General features: G+C 43.7%; 1 protein-coding gene across 2 annotated transcripts in view; it reads left to right on the forward strand.

Moving 5' to 3' along the window:
• Positions 1-22,976, forward strand: part of LOC124722007 (lysosomal acid phosphatase-like) — a 180,917-nt gene that overhangs the window by 130,072 nt on the left and 27,869 nt on the right. Inside the window, exon 4 of one of the 2 annotated variants that reach the window (XM_047247179.1) lies at positions 993-1,178. The exons of the other annotated variant lie outside the window; for it this stretch is intronic. Within the exon in view, the coding sequence (XP_047103135.1) occupies positions 993-1,178 (186 nt within the window). The remainder of the gene's footprint in view (positions 1-992; positions 1,179-22,976) is intronic. 2 annotated transcript variants of the gene reach the window in all.

Below are 22,976 nucleotides of genomic sequence, written 5' to 3' on the forward strand. Positions count from 1 at the left end.
GAACAAAGGTTACCTCAGTGCTCCATTGAGCAAAGAGAACTTGTAAGTTAACCAGCCTGTTCCTCTGAACCAAGACACAGTTCTATGGTGAGAGATAAAAGATTCTTTAAAAGATTGTATTTTGTCATGACAAACAAACTTAAATTAAATACCACATTAGAGCTCCTTTGTATGTAGTTCTTTGCAGTGTGTAGGAACTGATTGTGTTCAAGACTAAAAGCATGGATACCTCCTGCTAATAGCCACTATTTTGAACATATATGAAAAGAGAACACAAATGATGATACCTCATAATGTATTTGTAGTAGACAATGCATCAAACTCCATTGTGATGGAAAAAAAACTATTGTTATCAATGTTGTATTTATGGCATTGCAAAACAGTATTTCCATTATTTTTAGAATGACAGTTTAAGTTAATTTTTTTATGGAATGTACTACCATTTTATCATTTTGTGTGTATATGGTGGGAGGGGGAGGGGCATTGATTACACATTGGTCTGAGAAACATTTATAATGATAGCTGTAGCTGATTCATCATGTATATACAACCCCCCATCTAACTACTTTATTCACTGTAAAACTCTGTATATTTAAAAATGTAATGATGATAGAAAAACACATTAAACAATTCTCAATTTTGTAAAAATTATTTTTTTTGCTGTTTCTGGTTTTGGACATTAATCAATCATTGGTTAGCAGCCCAAAATACACAATATTCCTCATGCAGAGAAAGGAGACACTCCGTAAAATGTAATGCATTAGATATATTGTGTGAAGTAGGCTATGTTAACTTGGTGTGGGACTACACCTGAGACCAGCCTCCCCCTCCCCCCCCCTCCCCCACTTTTTTTTTAAAATAGGCGTTGCTGGTTTCTGTCCTTTGCTGTCTCTGTACATGCAAATGTTATATATGTTGGTACTAGTTCTATCCAAAATATCATTCATCCAGTAGATACTTGTATACATTTCTGACTATAATTTTCTTTATAGCTGATTGTAATGAAAAAACCATGCCCCAGATACGAGAAAGAACTTCAGCAGATGTATAATTCACCAGAAATACAAAAACTTAATGAAGAAAACTCTGAGCTGTATAAATATTTGTCTAAACACACAGGAAAAACCATTCAGAGTATCCTGGATGTTGAATATCTGTACAATACTCTGGAAATTGAGGTATGTTCAGAAAATGCTCCTTTTAATTAACTCATAGATTAAATCTATAACTGATAATAAAACATGAATATTCTGTTTGTAAAAAAGAATTTGAATGGTCATATCAAGAAACAGGTTTCAGAAATAGGCTACATTCAAATACATGCCACATTTAAATAACATAGGTTTAGAAACAAAAAAATTTCAGGGCTATAAAAACAGATACAGAGTAAAACAGTAATATCTTATGAAGATATTAAAAGGCACAAAAATAGTTTAAGTATATGAATGCTTGTCATGACATAAACAAAACACCGTACCAGATCACAAGCAAATGTAGAGAGTAAATAGCCTAATTCAAAATGTGCTAACTGGAACTTGGACCCAGATCAGTGCCTTTTATGAGTAATGCTCTCAAAAAGTGAGCTATCTAAACACATCTCATGGGCTGTTTCAGTTGGCAAAGATCATAATTCAAGTACCAGTCTAGCACCTACTTTTCATCTAGCAAGGAGTTCTGTAACAGTGTACACTTCATTGTAGAGTGAAATATTCTTTAAAGTTTAGTTGATAGCTGCTAAAGATTTGCAACAATCTTCTCCTCCTCTCTTGTGTGGCTCTGTAGTCATGGGATACAACCCAGTTCATGGTTTGGCAATTATTTTTATTTTTACTTTGTGGTCAGATGCCCTAGCTCCTACCCCCTGCGGGTTCGGGGGTAAGAATAGGCCCGCGGTATTCCTGCCTGTCGTAAGAGGCGACTAAAAGGAGTCTCAAATGTTTCGGCCTTCTGTGATGGTCCCCTCTTGGGTTTGACCTCCTTTTTTTTTTTTTTCTTCCAAATTTCCGTCGTCAGTGTGTGCCATTTGGGGAAGGACACCTTACGTGGTGTTTTTGTATTGGTCCATCATGCTCCACCATCTTGCATGTTACCTATTGTCGTGTGGGGGGGACTACGCCCAACATCTTCTGGGTTGTCTCCTTCTCGCCTTGTGCGCACTCTTCTTCTTAGCGCCTACGACAACTGTGGACCCTTTAAACACCTAAAATCCAGCACGGTAGCCAGTCCGTTGTGGTGGGGTCGTCATGTACCCTCTTGGTGGTAGCCCCCTGACCACGCAGGGATCGCACTACAGATGCCAGAGCTGTTTCCTTTCCATGCATGCCAAGGAGTATGTGCCCATCTTGTCTGGGGCACGGGGACTCCGGGCAACGGGATATCGGCCAGGTACCTGTTGCTTTGGCTGGGTGGCGCCCTTGGGGAGAGCCCTCGTTCGGATTAGGTGGCATCTGGGCGGATGTGGCGCAATGAAGCGCAATAAATCACACCAAGCTGGTGGTCGCACGGCCACCAGCGTCTCTAAGCGAGGTAGAGTCGACTTCGATGCTGCGCAATATGACCCTCAGACGTTCCCCTCGTTGGCTGCGCCATGGGAGGGACGCCGATCTAGTGCCAAGCGGGAGCCTTATGTACCGCAATACCTTGTCTGCAGCAGGACTGATGGTGACTCCTTTCTTCCGACGAAGCCTATGTTTTTTGTGGAACACCTGGAGGATAAGTTTGGGGAAGTGGCAGGGTTGTCAAAAATGAGGAATGGGTCCATCCTCCTCAAGACGTCCTCCCCAGCCCAGTCACGAGCGTTGCTCTTGTGTGATAAGCTGGGTGACGTCCCTGTTACCGTCACTCCCCACAGTAGCTTAAATATGGTCCAGGGGATTATTTACCATCGTGACCTCTTGTTACAATCCGATGACGAGCTGAGAGCCGACTTGGAACGACGTGGTGTGCATTTTGTCCGTCGTGTCCATCGAGGACCCAAGACAAACAGGGTGGCCACTGGTGCCTTTCTCTTGGCCTTCGAGGGTGATGTCTTGCCCGAGAAGGTCAAGGTAATGGTTTACCGTTGCGACGTGAAGCCATACGTCCCTCCCCCGATGCGGTGCTTCCAGTGCTGGAAGTTTGGGCATATGTCCTCCCGTTGCCCATCCAGCGCTACATGTCGAGATTGCGGACGCCCCTCTCATCCCAATTCTCCATGTGCGCCCCCGCCTGTATGTGTCAACTGTGGGGAGCACCACTCTCCATGCTCGCCGGATTGCCCCGTTCTTCATAAGGAGCGGAAGATAATGGAATTTAAGACCCTGGACCGGCTTACTTATCGAGAGGCTAAACAGAAATATGAAAGGTTGTATCCCGCTTCCCTTCGAACATCTTATGCTGCAGCCACGTTATCGTCGCCCACGCGAGCGATGGTTGTCGCTTCATCTGTGCCGCCTTCAGTGGGCCCTCGGGGCCATGTATCTCTGTCTGCCCCCCTCGTGCCTGGGGGCAAGCCTTCCTCTATTGCCCCCTTAGCAGTTGGGGGCAAACCCTCTTCTGTCGCTCCCCCCAAGCTTACTTCGGGAGTGACATCTGCTCCACAACTGGGAGGCTCGATTCCTCCCCCTCCTTCTCCGGCGGCGTTGCCTCCGCCGGTTCCTCTCTCGCGGAAGGGGTCCCTCGGGGCTCTCCCTTCCTCCGTTTCTTCTCCTTCCCAGCCAGATGTCAGCCAGTGGCTGAAGGTTCCGCCACCTGCTGATCGTAGGGCTTCTGCGTCGTCGTCAGCCTCCGACGCTCCTTCAGAGAAGCTCTCCCAGCCCTCTCACCCTAAGGGCAGACGCGAGAAGAAGGAACGGAATGTGTCCAAGAAGAAGGACGGTCCGGCGGTTTCAGCACCGCCTGCTGTCCATAGTCCTGGCTCCGGGGATGAGGTGGAGATCCTCGCCTCTGCCGCGGATCTCGCCCTCACGGAACCCTTGGGGGCCTCTCCTATGGACTCAGCTGACTCTCCCCCAGTGGCGGCAGTTGGCTCTGAAGCGCTGTCTGCCTCTTAGTCGCATTCACGCCCTCCCAGTCCCTTCCTGCTTCCATTCTCCAATGGAACTGCGGCGGTTATTTCCGCCACCTGCCTGAGCTCCGGATGCTTCTGAGTGATTCCCCTGTTCTCTGCATTGCTCTGCAGGAAACTTGGTTTCCTGCACTACGGACCCCCGCCCTTCGCGGTTATCAGGGATACTATAAGAACCGTGCTGCCTGTCATCGAGCGTCAGGTGGGGTTTGCCTCTTTGTTCACCACTCTGTCTGTAGTTCGCCAGTACCCCTTCAGACGCCTTTAGAGGCAGTTGCTGCCAGGGTTGAGCTCTCGCCGGCTATTACTGTTTGCTCTGTTTACATTCCTCCGGATGGGGAGCTCCCCCGACATGTCTTGGCTGCGCTGCTGGCTCAACTCCCGCCACCATTGCTGCTTCTGGGCGATTTCAATGCCCACAACCCTCTATGGGGTGGGACTGTCTCCGATGACCGCGGTCGTGCCGTGGAGCATGTGTTGGCTCAGCTCGACCTTAGCCTCTTGAATACCGGTGCTCCCACGCATTTCAGTGTTGCCCATGGCTCGTTCTCGGCCATCGATCTCTCTATTTGCAGCCCCGGACTTGTCCCATCCCTCCACTGGAGGGTGCACCCTGACCTGTGCGGTAGTGACCATTTTCCCATCTATTTGTCACTACCCCAGAGTCGTTCTTCTGGGCGCCTGCCCCGCTGGGCTCTCCACAGGGCAGACTGGCCGGCTTTTACTTCTGCTGCTGCCATTGAGTCTCCCCCACAGGGTGACATTGACGAGGTGGTCCGTGTTTTAACCACATCCATCATTTCAGCGGCCGAGGCAGCCATCCCCCGATCTTCTGGCCTCCCTCGGAGGAAGGCTGTACCCTGGTGGTCGCCGGAGATTGCTGAGGCTATTCGCGACCGTCGGCGGGCTCTCCAGCGGCATAGGTGGCACCCGTCTCTCGAGACCCTCATCGCCTTTAAGAGGCTCCGTGTCTTGGCCCGTCGTCTTATTGCACGGCGTAAGCAGGAGAGCTGGGAGAGGTATGTCTCATCCTTGGGCTCCCATGTCTCCCCCTCACTCGTGTGGTCCCGGATCCGGCGCATTTATGGATATCAGACCCCTATGGGTGTCCCTGGGCTCTCCTTGGACGGCGCTGTCTGCACGGACGCTGCCGCCATTGCTGAACGGCTTGCCGCGCACTTTGCTCAGAGCTCTGCGACTGCCTCCTATCCCCCCGCCTTTCGCTCTCTAAAGGAGCGAGCCGAGCGGACGCCGTTCTCATTCCACACGCGTCGTTCTGAAACATACAATGCTCCTTTCAGCGAGAGGGAATTTCTCGCTGCCCTCGCCGATTGCCCTGATACAGCACCAGGCCCAGACTGCATCCACGCGCAGATGCTGAAGCATCTCTCCAGGGACTGCCAGAGACACATTCTCGCGATATTTAATCGCATTTGGAGCGAAGGCGTGTTCCCGTCGCAATGGCGAGAGGGTGTTATTGTCCCCATCTTGAAGCCCGGTGCGGACCCACTGGCGGTGGACAGCTATCGTCCCATTACCCTCACCAACGTTTTGTGCAAATTGCTCGAACGTATGGTGGGGCGGCGTTTGTGTTGGGTCCTTGAGTCGCGCGGTCTCCTCGCTCCATCCCAGGGTGGCTTCCGTCGGGGCCGGTCTGCAGTGGACAATTTGGTGCGGCTGGAATCTGCTGTCCGTACGGCTTTTGCCCGACGTCAGCATCTCGTTGCTGTATTTTTCGATCTGCGGAAGGCGTATGACACCACATGGAGGCATCACATCCTCGCCACGTTGTATGGGTGGGGTCTTCGTGGTCGGCTCCCGGCTTTTCTTCAAACCTTTCTATTGCACCGCTCTTTCCGGGTGCAAGTCGGTGCCGCCTCTAGTTCTTCTTATACACAGGAAAATGGGGTCCCACAGGGCTCGGTGTTGAGTGTGTCCTTATTTCTAGTGGCCATTAATGGTCTGGCTGCAGCCGTGGGGTCGTCAGTGTCTCCTTCTTTGTATGCCGACGACTTCTGCATCTCATTTAGCTCCACGACTACGGGAGTTGCCGAACGCAGGCTGCAGGTAGCCGTTCGGAAGGCAGCATCATGGGCTCTGACTCACGGTTTTCAGTTCTCTGCAGCCAGGACTCGAGTTATGCACTTCTGCAGGCGTCGGACGGTCCACCCTCATCCTGAACTTTACCTCGACGGCCACCTGCTTGAAGTGGTGGACACTTGCCGCTTCTTGGGACTCGTGTTTGATGCCCGGCTCACATGGGTTCCTCATATTACTCAGCTGAAGCAAAAATGCTGGCGGCACCTCAACGCCCTCCGCTGCCTTAGCCACACGTCTTGGGGTGCGGATCGCTGCACGCTGCTGCGATTGTACAGAGCCCTTGTGCAGTCTCGGCTTGATTATGGGAGCCTGGCCTATGGGTCTGCATCACCCTCAGTGTTGAAGTTGTTAGACCCCATACACCACTGTGGGGTCCGGCTTGCAACTGGTGCTTTTCGTACGAGCCCCGTGGATAGTCTACTGGTGTAGGCCGGGGTTCCCCCGCTGCGGATTCGCCGCCATCGACTGCTCGCCGACTATGCTGTCCACGTGCATTGCTCGCCAGGCCATCCCAATCGTCGCCTGCTTTTCCCTGCTGTGGTCCTCCATCTGCCCGAACGGCGACCTAGGTCTGGGCTTTCCGTCGCTGTCCGCGTTCAGTCCCTGCTGTCGGAATTGGGTTCATTCCCTCTTCCGCCTCCCTTCCGGGTCCGTGCACCTACGCCTCCCTGGTGTTTGTCCCGGCCGTCCGTCCGTCTGGACTTGGCACAGGGACCCAAGGACTCGGTTCCGCCTGTGGCCCTCCGTCGCCGTTTTCTTGCGCTCCTCGCCTCATTTTCGGACTGTGAGACTGTCTACACTGATGGTTCCCTGGTTGATGGTCGCACTGCCTACTCTTTTGCTCATGCTGCTCATGTTGAGCAGCGCTCCTTGCCGGCTGGCTGCAGTATTTTTACTGCAGAGCTGGTGGCCATATTGCGCGCTCTTGAGCATATGTGTTTCTGCTCAGGTAGGTCCGTCGTGATCTGCAGTGACTCCCTGAGCAGCCTTCAGGCCATCGACCGCTGCTATCCCTCCTCTCCTCTGGTGTCCTCCATTCAGGAGTCTGTTTCCGCCATTGCCCGTTCTGGTCGTTCGGTGGTCTTGGTTTGGACGCCCGGTCATGTTGGCATCCCAGGGAACGAACGTGTAGACAGGCTGGCCAAAGGGGCGATCGACGCCCCAGCTTTGGAGATCGGCCTCACAGCTCGCGACCTGCAGCTGGTGTTGCGCCGTAAGGTGCTTGGGGTGTGGGCTGATGAGTGGCGTGGCCTGCCATCCCCGAATAAGCTGCGGGCTGTTAAGGAGACGACCGATGTGTGGCGTTCCTCTCTGCGGGCTTCTCGCAGGGACTCGGTAGTCCTGTGTCGGCTGCGCATCGGCCATACATACCTGACGCACGGCCATCTGTTGCGTCAGGAGGATCCCCCCTTGTGTCGGTGTGGGTCCCGGCTGACGGTCGGCCACATTCTGCTGGAGTGTCCTCGACTGCGCACACTCCGGCAATCTTTTAATCTCCCGGGCACTTTGGCTTTGGTTTTATCCGACGATGCCTCCATGGCTGACAATGTTTTACATTTTATCCGTAGTAGTCCTTTTTATGGTTCGATTTAAGGAGGTCCTGTGCCTTTCCCTTTCTGTGTCTTTTGTCCTTGTGTCTGTTGCTGTTCTGGTGTGCCGTCAGATGGTTGACTCTTTCCCTTTTTTGTTGTCGTGGTCAGTCAACCAGTCTCCGGCCATCTTCTTTTCTTCTATTTCTTTCTGTCTGGTGTTCGTCCGTACTCTTCTTTTCTGTAGTGTTCGTTGCCTAATTTGTGTTCTTTAGCACCTGGGGGGGGGGGGGGGGGGGGCAGTCTCCTTCCCCTTGGGGTTTTATCTGCTCTGCGACTTTGTCTCGCTTGTTTTTGGAATGGGGGACTGATGACCTTAGCTGTTTAGTCCCCCTTAAACATCCCAACAGCCTGCCTGCCCTAGCTCCTGCCAAAATCATCAGTTCATCTGAAATAAATGCTGTGTGTTGTACCTGTTCTGTGAATTGTGTGAAATATGCTCTGTGTACCATATCCTATTTAAATTGTTTGTGTTTAATTTTGTCTGACGTGGAGATTGGAGACCAGCCCAGCATATGCCTAGAAAAGGGTGACAAACAGACTAAAAGCCTCACTAAGCAGGTAGAGGCACCAAAACAAAGGCTACTAATCTAGTGCATGGACACAGTACATGTCTGGCTGACCTGTTGTCTCATAAGCTAATATGCTGCAAGTTATGCTATATGACTAGGTTAAAGATTTACAACAATGTATTCTAGAATTCAATTCTCTCGAAGAAAGCCATTGCAATCAATACCCTCCACATCAAGACAAGGTGCAACTTGAGGTAATGATGTCTGATACTTTTAACACAATTTAGAAGTAATTGAGAAGAGAGAAACTTAATTTTTCAAGACAGGTGTTTATGGTAGTAAACAAAAGTTGGCCCGCTCAGCTAGCTGTGCTGCTTCCCAGGTGGAAAGGTGTGCTGGTCCCCGGCATGAATCCGCCCAGCAGATTAGTGTTCAGGTCTGGTGTGCCAGCCAGCCTGTGGATGGTTTAAAGGTGGTTTTTCATCTGCCTCGGTGAATCCAAGCTGGTTCCCCTTACTCTGCCCCAGGCAAACTGTGAACATTTGTTCCAGTCTAAATAAGTAATCACTTGTCTTTGTTGGCCACCTGATTAAACTACAGTGTTCTAAGCTCACTAAAAGACTCAGGTGTGATAATACTCAGGAGTGACTTCTAAGATGTCAAATAATTACTGGGTATTGATGCATTAAGTACTTGTGGCACACACAAATGGTATTGAAAAATAGTACTTTCCACATTCACTGACTACTACCTCATACAACTACTGGAACAACTACATGAATGACAAATATTTCATATATATTGCTAAGTAGGTCTCACATTATAGGCATTATTAACAAGAAAACAAATTTTAGTCATCATATTGCCATTTTAGTAAGAATTGTTACTAAAAATATGAAATAAATTTGCAAGAAAACTGTATTTTGAAAATGTTTGCTATAGTAGATTATTAAACATTAAATTGCACAGAATAAGATCATAAATTAAATTTCACACAATCTCTGCAAAATTAAATAAGAAAAATCTATCTTGAATTTAACATAAAATTTAAACTTACCAGTTAAGATTCTTTGGGCAGATTCTTCCCATATATAGGTATAAATCACACACCTTGGTTTTGTACTAGGCATAACAGAATTTCAAACTTTTGTACTACCATTCATGGATCAATTTGGTGGTAAAATAGAGGACAACAAATGTAAATTTGAAAAGTTAAATTCAGTATTTAAAGGTGGATATAAGTGCCCTTCATGTTGAAAGGCATTTGTGACATCAAATGAAGCACCTGTCGGTACGGTATTCCTCTCATGTTTTAAACTGATTATCCAGTTACATGTGAGTGGAAGACATTATAGATTACCCTCTTGCATTATAAAGGTCATGGACAATCCTAAAAAGTTTTAATCCTATGTTAAATTGGTAAACATATCAAACCCACCATGCCAAATACTCAGTGACCAAAATGACACTCAAACAGAAGGTGACAGCGAGAAAGTCAAAATACTAAATTACTTCTTCCAAAATTGCATCACTGCAGAAAATTTCTGTGCAGTTGCTCTTTTCAGTTGTTGCACTAATGCTAAAATAGCATATATCAAAATAAGGGACTGTGAGATAGAAAAACGACTGAAAGTACTCAAGAGAGGGGAAGGTAACTGGGCCTGATGTAATAACTTTACAATTCTACATAGTGTATGCAACAGCATGTTCTCTTATTGTAGTAGCAGCAGCCTACCATAGGTCACTAGAGGAACAAAGTGTTTCAATGTTGTTGTTGTGGTCTTCAGTCCAGAGACTGGTTTGATGCAGCTCTCCATGCTACCCTATCCTGAGCAAGCTTCTTCGTCTCTCAGTACCTACTGCAACCTACATCCTTCTGAATCTGTTTAGTGTATTCATCTCTTGGTCTCCCTCTATGATTTTTACCCTCCAATACTTAATTGGTGATCCCTTCATGCCTTAGAATATGCCCTACCAACCGATCCCTTCTTCTAGTTAAGTTGTGTCACAAATTTCTATTCTCTTCAATTCTATTCAATGCCTCCTCATTAGTTATGTGATCTACCCATCCAATCTTCAGCATTCTGCTGTAACACCACATTTCTAAAGTTTCTATTCTCTTCTTGTCTAAAATATTCATCGACCACGTTTCACTTCCATACATGGCTACACTCCATACAAATACCTTCAGAAACGACTTCCTCATGCTTAAATCTATACTTGATGTTAACAAATTTCTCTTCTTCAAAAATGCTTTCCTTGCAATTGCCGGTCTGCATTTTATATCCTCTCTACTTCGACTATCATCAGTTATTTTGCTCCCCAAATAGCAAAACTCATTTACTACTTTAAGCATCTCATTTCCTAACCTAATTCCTGCAGCATCACCCAATTTAATTCGACTACATTCCATTATCATCGTTTTGCTTTAGTTGATGTTCATCTTATATCCACCTTTCAAGACTGTGTCCATTCTGTTCAGCTGTTCTTCGAGGTCCTTTGCTGCCTCTGACAGAATTACAATGTCATCGGCGATCCTCAAAGTTTTTATTTCTTCTCCACGGACTTTAATTCCTACTCCAAATTTTTCTTTTGTTTCCTTTACTGCTTGCTCAATATACAGATTGAATAACATCAGGGATAGGCCAAAACCCTGTCTCACTCCCTTCCCAACCACTGCTTCCCTTTCATACCCCTCGACTCCAATAACTGCCATCTGGTTTCTGTACAAATTGTAAATAGCCTTTTGCTCCCTGTACTTTATCCCTGCCACGTTCAGAATTTGAAAGAGAGTATTCCAGTCAACGTTGTCAAAAGCTTTCTCTAAGTCTACAAATGCTAGAAATGTAGGTTTGTCTTTCCTTAATCTATTTTCTAAGATAAGTTATAGGGTCAGTATTGCCACACGTATTCCAACATTTCTACAGAATCCAAACTGATCTTCCCTGATGTCAGCTTCTACTAGTTTTTCCATTAGTCTGTAAAGAATTCATGTTAGTATTTTGCAGCCGTGGCTTATTTAACTGATAGTTTGGTGATTTTCTCATCTGTCAACACCTGCTTTCTTTGGGATTGGAATTATAATGTTCTTCTTGAAGTCTGAGTGTATTTCAACTGTGTCATACATCTTGCTCACCAGATGGTAGAGTCGTGTCAGGACTGGCTCTTCCAAGGCTGTCAGCAGTTCTAATGGAATGTTGTCTAATCCCAGGACCTTGTTTCGACTTAGGTCTTTCAGTGCTCTGTCAAACTCTTCATGCCATATCATATCTCCTATTTTATCTTCATGTACATTCTCTTCCATTTCTATGATATTGTCCTCAAGAACATCGCACTTGTATAGACCCTCTATATACTCCTTCCACCTTTCTGCTTTCCCTTCTTTGCTTATAACTGGGGTTCCGTCTGAGCTCTTGATATTCATACAAGCGGTTCTCTTTTCTCCAAAGGTCTCTTTAATTTTCCTGTAGGCAGTATCTATCTTACCCCTAGTGAGATAAGCCTCTACATCGTTACATTTGTCCTCTAGCCATCCCTGCTTAGCCATTTTGCACTTCCTGTCGATCTCATTTTTGAGACGTTTGTATTCCTTTTTGCCTGCTTCATTTACTGAATTTTTGTATTTTCTCCTTTCATCAATTAAATTCAGTATCTCTTCTGTTACCCAAGGATTTCTATTAGCCCTCCTCTTTTTACCTACTTGATCCTCTGCTACCTTCACTATTTCATCTCTCAAAGCTACCCATTCTTCTTCTACTGTATTTCTTCCCCCCATTCTTGTCAATCATTCCCTAATGCTCTCCCTGAAGCTCTCTACAAGCTCTGGTTCTTTCAGTTTATCCAGGTCCCACCTCCTCCAATTCCCACCTTTTTGCAGTTTCTTCAGTTTTAATCTATAGTTCATAACCAATAGATTGTGGTCAGAGTCCTCATCTGCCCCCGGAAATGTCTTACAATTTAAAACCGTGTTGCTGAATCTCTGTCTTACCATTATATAATTTATTTGATACCTTTTAGTATCTCCAGGCCTCTTCCATGTGTGTCAAATGAATGTAAAAATGTCCAGGTCATTTACATTTTCAAGAAGCTTTAGCTAAAAAATGCACACAACTATGGGCCTATCCTGCTGATGTCAGTTCATTGTAGAATTTCAGAACACATTTCAAGCTTGCCTATTATAACTTTTATAGGGACCAAAAATCTGTTCTGTAGCCATCAACATGAATTCTACAAATGTGTATCATGTAAAGCGCAGCTGACTCTGTTCATTCATGAGACACAGTAGACAGTTGATACTGCTCATGTTGTTGTGGTATTCCTAGACTTCTAGAGGCTGTTAGGTACAACAATATTATGAAAAGGATATATTGCTACTCACCACAAATATGACACATTGAGTTGCAGACAGGTGCAATGAAAAGACTGTTGCACATTGAGCTTGTGGCCAAAGCCTTCTCGAGAAAAGAGAAAAAACAAAAAAAAGCACACCTCCTGCACACATAGCCTCTATCTGCGGCTGCTCTGGCAAGAATGGCCAGAGACAGTGGTCATGTGTACTTGAGATGTGCTTGCTTGTGTGACTGCATGTGTTTTCTTTTCTTTTCTGAAAAAGACTTTGGCCAAAAGCTCAGCGTGTAACAGTGTTTTTGTTGAGCCTGTCTGCAACTTAGCCTATCATCTTAACAATGAGTAGCACACTTTGCTTTTCATAATATTGCTGATATTCCAATCTGGACTCTCCACTGTTAGGTCTTTCATACAGTTATTCACATCTTTAATTAAAAAAAAAAAAAAAAAAAGTGAATGCACACAATATCAGATCAGCTTTGTGACTGAAATGTAAAGTTCGTAGGAAATGGAACACAACATTTCATTCTTAATGGAGTGAAATCTTCTGACATGAAAGTAACTTCAATCATACTCCAATGGAGTGATGCAGGACCAGCACTGTTCACAATACATAAACAATCTAGCTGATATTCATCAGTTTGTGGATGATACTGTTGTATGTAGAGAAGTCATAACTCTATAAAATTGTGGCAAAACTCAGGAAGAAGACTTGATGATGGTCAACATTTGGAGCAGGGACCAGCAGTTGAAAAGGCAGATGCCAGTCTGTAGGAAAGGCAGATGCCAGTCTGAGATTCATTGGAAGAATCCGCAGGAAGTGTGATCCACCCATGGAGGTGATATCATATGGAAGTAGCTTACAAAACCCTCATTTGGGCCGATTCTTGGGAATTGCTCATTCGTTTGGGACCCTAAACAGAATAAGTTGATAGAGAAGATCAAAAGAATAGCAGCACAATTCATTTAGTAAGTAGTCCTGTGCATCAATTTTGTGATTTACTTTAAAAATTCCAAGAGTATGCATTTCTAGAAGAGTCTAATAATACATTGATTCTTCCTACATACATATTGTGGGAAGACCATTAAGGAAAATTAGATTCAAAAACACATGGAGGCTTACTAACAGCTGTCATTCCCATGCACCATTTGTGACTTGAACAGAAAATGGAGGAAGTGACAGTGGTACACAGAACATCCTCCACCACACATTGGAAGGTGGTTTTTGGAGTATAGATATAGATATATTAGGTCGGTGCATAAGCTTGTAGTGTTTCTTTTTCCCGTAAGTTTAGTAGACACAACAGATATACATAACAGGGACTTCAGTCAATATATTATCCTTCACTATTTACAACAGTCTGCCACCCATGGGGTAACTTTTCAATTCTGTGTCTGTAGAAATCATGTGGTTTTGAGGCAAAGAGCCTGTTGAGCCATGTTTGTAGTGCATTTTCATCCAGAAAGGAAGTTCTTTGTAGGTTGTTTGATAGAAATCAGAAAAGGTGAAGATCTCAGGCATGAGATAAGGTGGATGTGGAATGATTTCCCAGCCTGACTCCTGAATAGTGTTTTTGTCAGTCTAGCTGTATGTGGGCAAGTATTATCATGGAGTAGAATCATTTAATGCATCTTCCAGTTTTCCTGGATGCAGTTCTTTGATTGCGTCTGCAAGACATGTTACTTGTTGGCAATAAATGTCAGCATTGATGGTTACATTTTAGGGAAGCAATCTGTAGTACACCGCACCATCAGCGTTCTAGCAGGTGCGTAATATTATCTTTTGTAGATGCATGCAGGTCATTGTATGGGGAACTGCTGCACTGTTTGAGCTGCACCATTCCTTTATTTTCGTTATGTTAGCATCAAGATAAAATTTTTTGTCACCAGTAACGATACAGGATAAGAATGGTTGCTGTTGTTCATGAGCCAGTTGATGATGAGCAAGTAAAGATGCACATATGGCCACCTGCTGATCTTCATGATTTTGGCTTAGAGTATGCGGTACCCACACATGCGATTTTCGAACCTTCCCCATTACATGCAGATGTTGTATGATCGTGGAATCGCCACAGTTAATCTCATTTGCTGCTTCTCAATTACACTGACATTGGTCATTGTGGATAAATGCATTTCAATGACCTTATTCAAAACCTGAAGGTCCTCCTGACCATGGAGATTCACTAATGTGACGATCCTCCTTAAACAAGAAACCCATGTTCTTGCCATACTCTGTCCAGTGGCATTATACCCATACATGGCACAAATATTTCTGGCTGCCTCTGCTGCTGTCACCCCTCTGTTGAATTCAACTGAAGACTATGTCAGAAATATTCCAATTTCTCTGCTTGGCACTCCATTTTCCAACATCCACAGCTCCACTCACTATCTCCAAATGACTAAATAATGATATGTAAACTCAGATAGCAATAGTCAACTACAAATAAAAAAACAACAGTCGATAAACAGACCCTTAGCAACCAGAATACTGACATGCAAAACAAAAAGGCTATGAACTTGTACACCAACCTAATAGATACAGATGTAGGTGTAAATGGAAGAGCATATGTATGAAGTTAGTCAGAAATATCAGTAATGATTGTCTGTTATAGGATCCCAGAAAATATTCTGATGGCATGATTAAAGAATAAAAATATTCTCCTTGAAACTCAGCTCAGCTTTAGGAAATATGATGTGTGTATTGCAACTTTTGCTTTAACACAGTATCTCATAAACTGTAGATACAAGAGAAGGAAAAGATACCCTTCTAATGTATTTCTGAATTATAGTATATCTGACACCAAATGACACTCCTAACTGTTAGCAAGCATACAAAAATGGTAGAGGACAGTCTTCCCAATGATTAGCTCCAACAAAATTGATAATGTTGGACAAAATATCGCCCGGTGTAATAAATGGCCACTTGCCATGATTGTGGATAAATCAGAGATCATTTACTTGACTATAAAAGAAAAACTGGTAGCTTTTGAGTACAGGATTGGTGGTACATAGGCTGTCTGACTCTGATTAAATATCTAGGCATAATTCTGTTTAATGATAAGAAGTAGGAAGTATACATAGAACAAGTTTTATTAAATTCAAATGAATGACTAGTATTTGTTGGGAGAATTCTGGGAATTTGTAGTACAGCTGCAAATTAGGTTGCAAAAGAGACTTTTGTTTGAAAATCTTTGTGATCCTCTGCAGGTCTAATTAAAGAAGGTAATCAAAAGAATTCATGTTATTAAATTTTTAACTGACTGGTTGAATTAGAATTAGTGTTTTGTGAAGGTGCACGAGAATCTTACATAGAAATCTTTAGAAAGGAAGACAGTTATTTTGTATAATGCTATTATGCAAGTTTGAAGAATCAGTATTCAAAATAGACAAAACAATTCTTCTGTCTTCATTGGGGGCATCATGTAAGTACCAAGACAATAGAAGAAAGATTAACATGCTTACAGAGGTCTTCAAACAATCATTCTTGCCCAACTGCATTCATTAGTGCAACATGTAAAGGAGAAGCAAATTAATATGAAGTGCGCTCCACAATGCCATCCATAGTCATTTCTGGAGTACTGGAGTAGATGTAGACTGGGCAGGCCAAAAAAGGAATGGTGTTGATGTGATGTTAGGAAATGAGAACATAGATCCGGAAGTATGCAGATTCAAACAGTTTACTGCTTTCATTAGGCAACAGCAATGATGGAAAATATTTATAGTTTGTAGGAAGTGAAATAACTACAGTTACTCCATCACACAGTTTGACATCTTAGAATACACATTTAAATATGGCTATCATCTCAGCAACAATCAGTAAAAGTCTTGCATCATTGCAATCAGATTTAAAACAGAATTTATGCAAGAATATGACCTGTTGCTAGCCAGCATGATTTAGTGTCATATGTTCATACAAACCTGTTATGTTTTTTACTTATCTTCTGTCTACAATTTAATTATGGTGCACTTAATTAATGGTAACTATGGTACTGTAGAGAGTCATTTCCTATCATTGGGAAACAAGAGGATGGAGTGAAGTCTAGCAATAATATCCAGCAGCCATTATCTTGGAGCAATTATGTCCATATCACACCACAATTCTGGTACTATGCTCAGTGATCTTAATTACTACAAGTTCCTGTGAACATAACTGTTTCTTCTCCAGCAAAGTAGATACGACTTTCTCACTGGCTCAACTCTAAGCAGCTTTGTCTGGACTGAACACATGAACAAAGTAGCCCCTCTGCAGCTAGCCATTCAGCAGTCAGCTTGTGAATTTCCCAAAGAATTAGACAGGCAGTATCTTAAAAATGTTATTTGGATTAAGCTTTCAACTAAATCTATTGTGACTTCACAAAACAGCTGTTTGATACCATAGTTGTGGTTGTACAGGTCTGAAATAAACCTGATCTGTTTATCTGCATGACTTTTAATTACATATCATATGTCATAGTTTTCATGATTTTCTAATATCTTCTTAGTGATTGTTCAGTTCACAGAAATATTTTGTGTGTGTGTGTGTGTGTGTGTGTGTGTGTGTGTGTGTGTGTGTGTGTGTAAGTGTAAGTGTAATAGGTACATGATGTATAAAAGGGCAGTCATTTGTTCTGGGTGATTCATATGAAAAGGTTTCTTACTTGATTATGCGCACTCGATGGGAATTAACAGACTTTGAATGCAGAATGGTAATTGGAGCTAGACATGCGGGACATTCCATTTTGGAAATCATTAGGGAATTCAATATTTAAAGATCTGCAGTGTCAACAGCGTGCTGAGAATACAAAATTTCAGGCAGTACCAATCACTACAGACAATGCAGTGGCCAGAGGCCTTCACTTAATGACCAAGAGCAGTGACATTTGCATAGAGTTGTCAGTTGTAACAGACAAGCAACACTGAAGGAAATAACTGCAGAAATCAATGTGGAATGATATCCATTAGGACATGCAGCGAAATTTTGTGTTAACAGGCTGTGGCAGCAGATGACCTTTGCTTACAGCACACCTGCAGCACCTCTCCTGGGTTTGTGGCCATGTTAGGTGGACCCTAGATGACTGTAAAACTGTGGTCTGGTCAGATGGTTCCTGATCTCAGTTGGTAAGAGCTGATGGTAGGGTCAGAGTGTGGTGCAGACCCCATGTTGTCAACAAGGCACTGTGCAACCTGGTGGTGGCTCCATAATGGTGTGTTCTGTGTTTACATGGAATGGACTGGGTCCTTTGGTCCAGCTGAACTGATCATTGACTAGAAAGGGTTATGTTTGGGTACTTTAAGACCATTTGCAGTCATTCATAGACTTCTTGCTTCCAAACAACAATGGAATTTTTAAGGATGATAATGTTCCATGTCATCAGACCATAGCTGTTTGCAATCAGTTTGAGGAACATTCTGGACAGTTTGAGTGAACGATTTGGCCACCCAGATCACTTGACATGATTCCAATTGAACATTTATGGGACATAATTGAGGGGTCAGTTCGTGCACAAAAACCTACGCTGGCAACACTCCGCATTGTGGATGGCTATAGAGGCAGCATGTCTCACTATTTCTGCAGGGGACTTCCAACGACATGTTGAGTCCATGCCACATCAAATTACTGCACTACGCCAAGCAAAAGGACATCCAGCAGAATATTAGGAGGTATCCCATGACTTTTGTCACCCAAATGTATAAAACTGAAAGCTTTTGCTGAATTATTAGGAACTTTCCAGATACCCAGCAAGGTGATGCCATAGTTAACTTCTACTCACGTTTCAGAGGAGGAGGATTCAAATTCCTATCTGGAAACTTGTTTGTCGGTGAAGGCCTTAGTAAGACCAGCAAATCTGACAGTGTCTGTCACTGTAGATGCATTGTTCATTGATAACTAGACTGTATTAGCAACATTTTAATGTGGAAGGGATGATAGCTATTAAAATGGAGGGGCTATTGATTGTAGGTAGCCATTACATGGACAGTGGCTGTTCTGGATGCACTGACGAGGTGAAATGGCTAGGGGAGCTGGTGTTGAGCCTGTGCAGGTATGAGCATGGTGTGTCTTGGCTCAGGGTCCACATCATGAACATATCATCAATGAAGATGAAACAGACAAGAGGGTTCTCCCCTGAGGGCTCACAACTCTTATTGTGAATACTCGATGGTGAGCATGGGCCCTCAGCCCATGCAATAGTGCTTCTTTTTCCATACTGCAAGCCTGTCCTGTTATTAATTCCATGCTGTTGTCTCTTTCTTTTCTAGTCCAGGGAATTTGTATGCATGGAAGAAAGAAACTGCAAACCCTCTTAAGTCATCCTCTCATCTACATATTGGAACCCTACTGATCAAGACAGTGCAGTTCACACGCAAAAAATTGTTGATGCTCCTCTGTGGATACCTCATCTGTGTAGAGCATATTGCACAGTGAATTACACACATGGACTTATTACCACCCTACTGCTTGATGGCATGATCATGGGTGATATCTGTAGTTACCTTTCTGATCAGGGCATAAAAGCTGTCCATCAAGTTTAGAAGAGGATAGAAACTGACTCTGAGCCTACCTGTACCCTATTCCTACATTTTGTTGTATGGACTCTGACTAAAGATAGAGGTAGCATGTAATACCATCAACATAAGATGCTGTATATGAAACCTGATGCATTGCTACCAGTGTCAACACTTAAGACAGACTTACATGTCCTACAAAAATACAGCCATATACATAAATTGTTATAGAAATGCACTTCAGGGAGATTGCACATCCTCTCCCCACTGAATTAAATACACAGGACATGATGCGACTTCATCCTTCATAAGCAGGCTATACAGGAGATCTGGATGAGGGAAAGGTTTCACTTACTGTTGCCCAGAAAATATTGTCATCCAAAAGCCTTATGTACAATTATCTGGCAATTACAGCACTAATGTAACTGCACCATGATCAATAAAGGGTGTGGCCACACAGATCTGTGATCTGCAACTCAACACCACACTTGCAGAATCCTTGAACACTAAAGCAACATCCTCATCTACTACCTATGTATTTGCATAATATCACAGGAAGTCTCTTGCAGCTCATATGGAGAGAATGGTCCTGAGAATATTTGCTGCTTACCTCTGGTCAGCAAATGTCTGGCTCCTCATCCATCAAATGCCAAGCAACTAAGAAGACAAATAAAGGGTAAGGTCTTCCCCTTTCACAACTTGGAGACCCTCCTCCAACATGAACACCATGCAAAGACAATGCTCTGACCAACTCCACTTTACCAGTGTGGATTGCCAGCCAATCCTCTACATCAGAGACAGCTGACTGACCAGGGGAGGAAACTCCTACCTCAGAAGAAATAATTAAGTAGGATCTTCCTGCTTCTGAACCCTATAGTTCAATGTGTATGGAACAAGATACTTTGAAACTGCCAAGACGATCATCCCTAACGCAACTCCCATATCTCATCCTTAAATATGGCTATCCTTCAATGTAATGTACAGGGCATCAGGTTGCATAGGACAGACCTGCAGTTCTACCATGTTCACAATCCCCAGCTGTTATTTGCCTGTGAGAAACAAAAATACAGCCTCAAGACTGCTTCAATCTTCCACACTTTACCCCAGTATGTTACGATCTTCCTCTCTGGAGGGCAGTCCAGCTCTGTGTGGTGTAATGATGCTCATCCAGTTGGATGTCCATAGCCATATCATTCTGTAGAACATGTAATTGCAAGTTGTTGCTGTTTGTATCTCCCTTCATTGGTGTTACATTTTCTCTTTGCAACACCTACATTTGCCCATCATTTATTCTCACAAGGGCATATATACTACAACTTATCACCAACCTCTCAACAATTTTCTGGCTGCTCTGTGACCTACCATCCTATATAGGACCCTCTCAGAACCTGTGGAAGGGTGCACACTCATGACAGATATTCTGAATCAGTTTAATATTATTTCCTTCAACATAGTCGAATCCACATTTCTTTCAAATTTGACACATTCATTGTCACACTTGGACTTCTCCTTCTTCAGAACACAGATTTCTTATATTCTTTTCCTCTAAACAAACTATCCGTAAGAATTTTTGTTGGCAAAAGGAATTTCTGTTAGCATACTTACATCTTGGTACCACTGCACCCCTCTTTATTGAAACCATAAAATGGTTGGGGTTAACAGCTGACAGAAAACTATGTTGGTGCTCTCTTAAGTACTGTTTGGCATCTCACTCTGTCCAATCTCTGCATGTTATGCAGTTTCCAAGAGGCACGTCATGGGGAGTGGACCAGACTGTTCTTCATTTGTATCAATCCTTAGTCTGATCGAAGCTGGACCTTCGATGGATCTTACATTCATCTGCATGACCATTCATTTTATGCAGCCTTAACATGACTCATCACTGCAGAGTCCACTTGGTTACTGGTGTGTTCCCCACCAGTTCAGTCATGAGCCTCTATTCAGGAGCTGCCAAATTACCACTGTCATTCTGATATGATGTCCTCTGCAAATATACTTGCCAATTCTCCTTGGTGTCCACCTATCAATCTTATGCTTCCCTCATTAATGACTCCCATGACTGGCAATATGACACTAGCTCTACTCCCTTGTTGCCTCCGAGATTTCACTTTTATATCATTTGAAAGTTCCATCTTGCATTATGTGCTATGTTTCTGTGAGGTAAGAGTCTTTCCTCTCCTTGGCTCCATGCAGAGGTCTGTGCCCATCTTGAACTTACTTCAATACTAAAGAACACTACCCTGGCTACAATAATTTATTTTACATTTCTGGACCTTTGTAAGTAGTTCTGGGAGACCACCTTCATTTACACCAATGGCCTTAAGGATGATCATGCTATGGGATGCTCTTCTGTTATGGGTAAAGAAGTTTTCAGATATTGTCTTTTAGCTCTGTGTTTAATTTTTACTGCAGAGCTGTTTACCCTTTATCAGGCCATCTTGTACATTCATGGACATGGAATCTCTGAGTCTTTTACATGCTGTGATTACTTGGTGCTCTCCAGAGCCTTAGTGTGATGTACACATACCTCCCTTTAGTAGAGTGGATCCATGAATGCCTTCACTTACTCACTGATGCTGGCACTAATGTATCTCTTACATGGGTCCCTGGACACAGGTCAGGAAATGAGGCGGCTCCTGCTGCTACTAGGCTGCAACTCTACTACCAGGCTTTCTAGCAGTTCTGTCCCTATGGATGATCTCAGCATTGCTATATGTAGGAACATTTTATCCCTCTTGCACATACAGTGCTCATTTCTGTGGGCTGTCTTTCCCAGTCGTCGTCATCTGTTATGCAGTGAGCCTGCACCTCTTTTCTCTCACTCTAATAAAACACTGATGGCACCCTGCTTTCTAACCCAACATCAGTTTTTTAACCCCTTACACTATAATGTGTGTTTGCCATCTGAGCTATATAAGGTTATAGCAGATACAGCACAGGCTCTAGAATGTATTCTACTCTTTACTTGCTGTAGCAGCTTGACAAAGGAGATTTAATTTTTTGATCATGAACACAGGTTGATCTAGAAACTCTCATCAAATGGCCTGTTAAAGAAGGAATGTCATTGTAATTGTTCATTTTACCTTTCTACCATGTTTGTTGCTTTTTAACTAGCATCCCATGTTAAATGTCATTCTCCATTATAGTTTCCTCATCCTACTAATGTCATTTAGGCTCCTATGTGTCAACTGACTGCCAGAACGATGGAGTGCTGTCCCTAGGAAACAACCCATTTTAAGTAATGATTTGGGCACTTCATGATCTTGATTACTTTACATCCCAGAAAAAAAAATTGTGAGATTAGGAACATTTCCTGTAGATGGCCATGAACAGGCTGAAATGTGAGAGTACTATGTGTATGCCATTGCTGTGCCACAGATTTGTTTTTAAATCTTCCTCTCAAAGGAAAACAAGTTGTGCACAAGAACATAGTGTATAAAGAATGAGGTGGCGCCTTTGTAGTTGGCGGAATATGGGGAGAGTAGTTGGTTGGTTGGTTTTGTGTGTGTGTGTGTGTGTGTGTGTGTGTGTTACATGAACAGGCTGAAATGTGAGAGTACTATGTGTATGCCATTGCTGTGCCACAGATTTGTTTTTAAATCTTCCTCTCAAAGGAAAACAAGTTGTGCACAAGAACATAGTGTATAAAGAATGAGGTGGCGCCTTTGTAGTTGGCGGAATATGGGGAGAGTAGTTGGTTGATTGGTTTTGTGTGTGTGTGTGTGTGTGTTACATTGATCAGTCTCACAGAAACAGTTACAATGTGGAATGTGTCAAGTGCATAAGAAATGCACACATGAATCAAAGGTTCTTTTTACACTTCTGGCCATTAAAATTGCTAAACCAAGAAATGCAGATGATAAACAGGTATTCATTGGACAAATGTAATAGAACTGACAT

This window comes from Schistocerca piceifrons, chromosome X, assembly GCF_021461385.2.
Source record: "Schistocerca piceifrons isolate TAMUIC-IGC-003096 chromosome X, iqSchPice1.1, whole genome shotgun sequence".
Lineage (NCBI taxonomy): Eukaryota > Metazoa > Arthropoda > Insecta > Orthoptera > Acrididae > Schistocerca > Schistocerca piceifrons.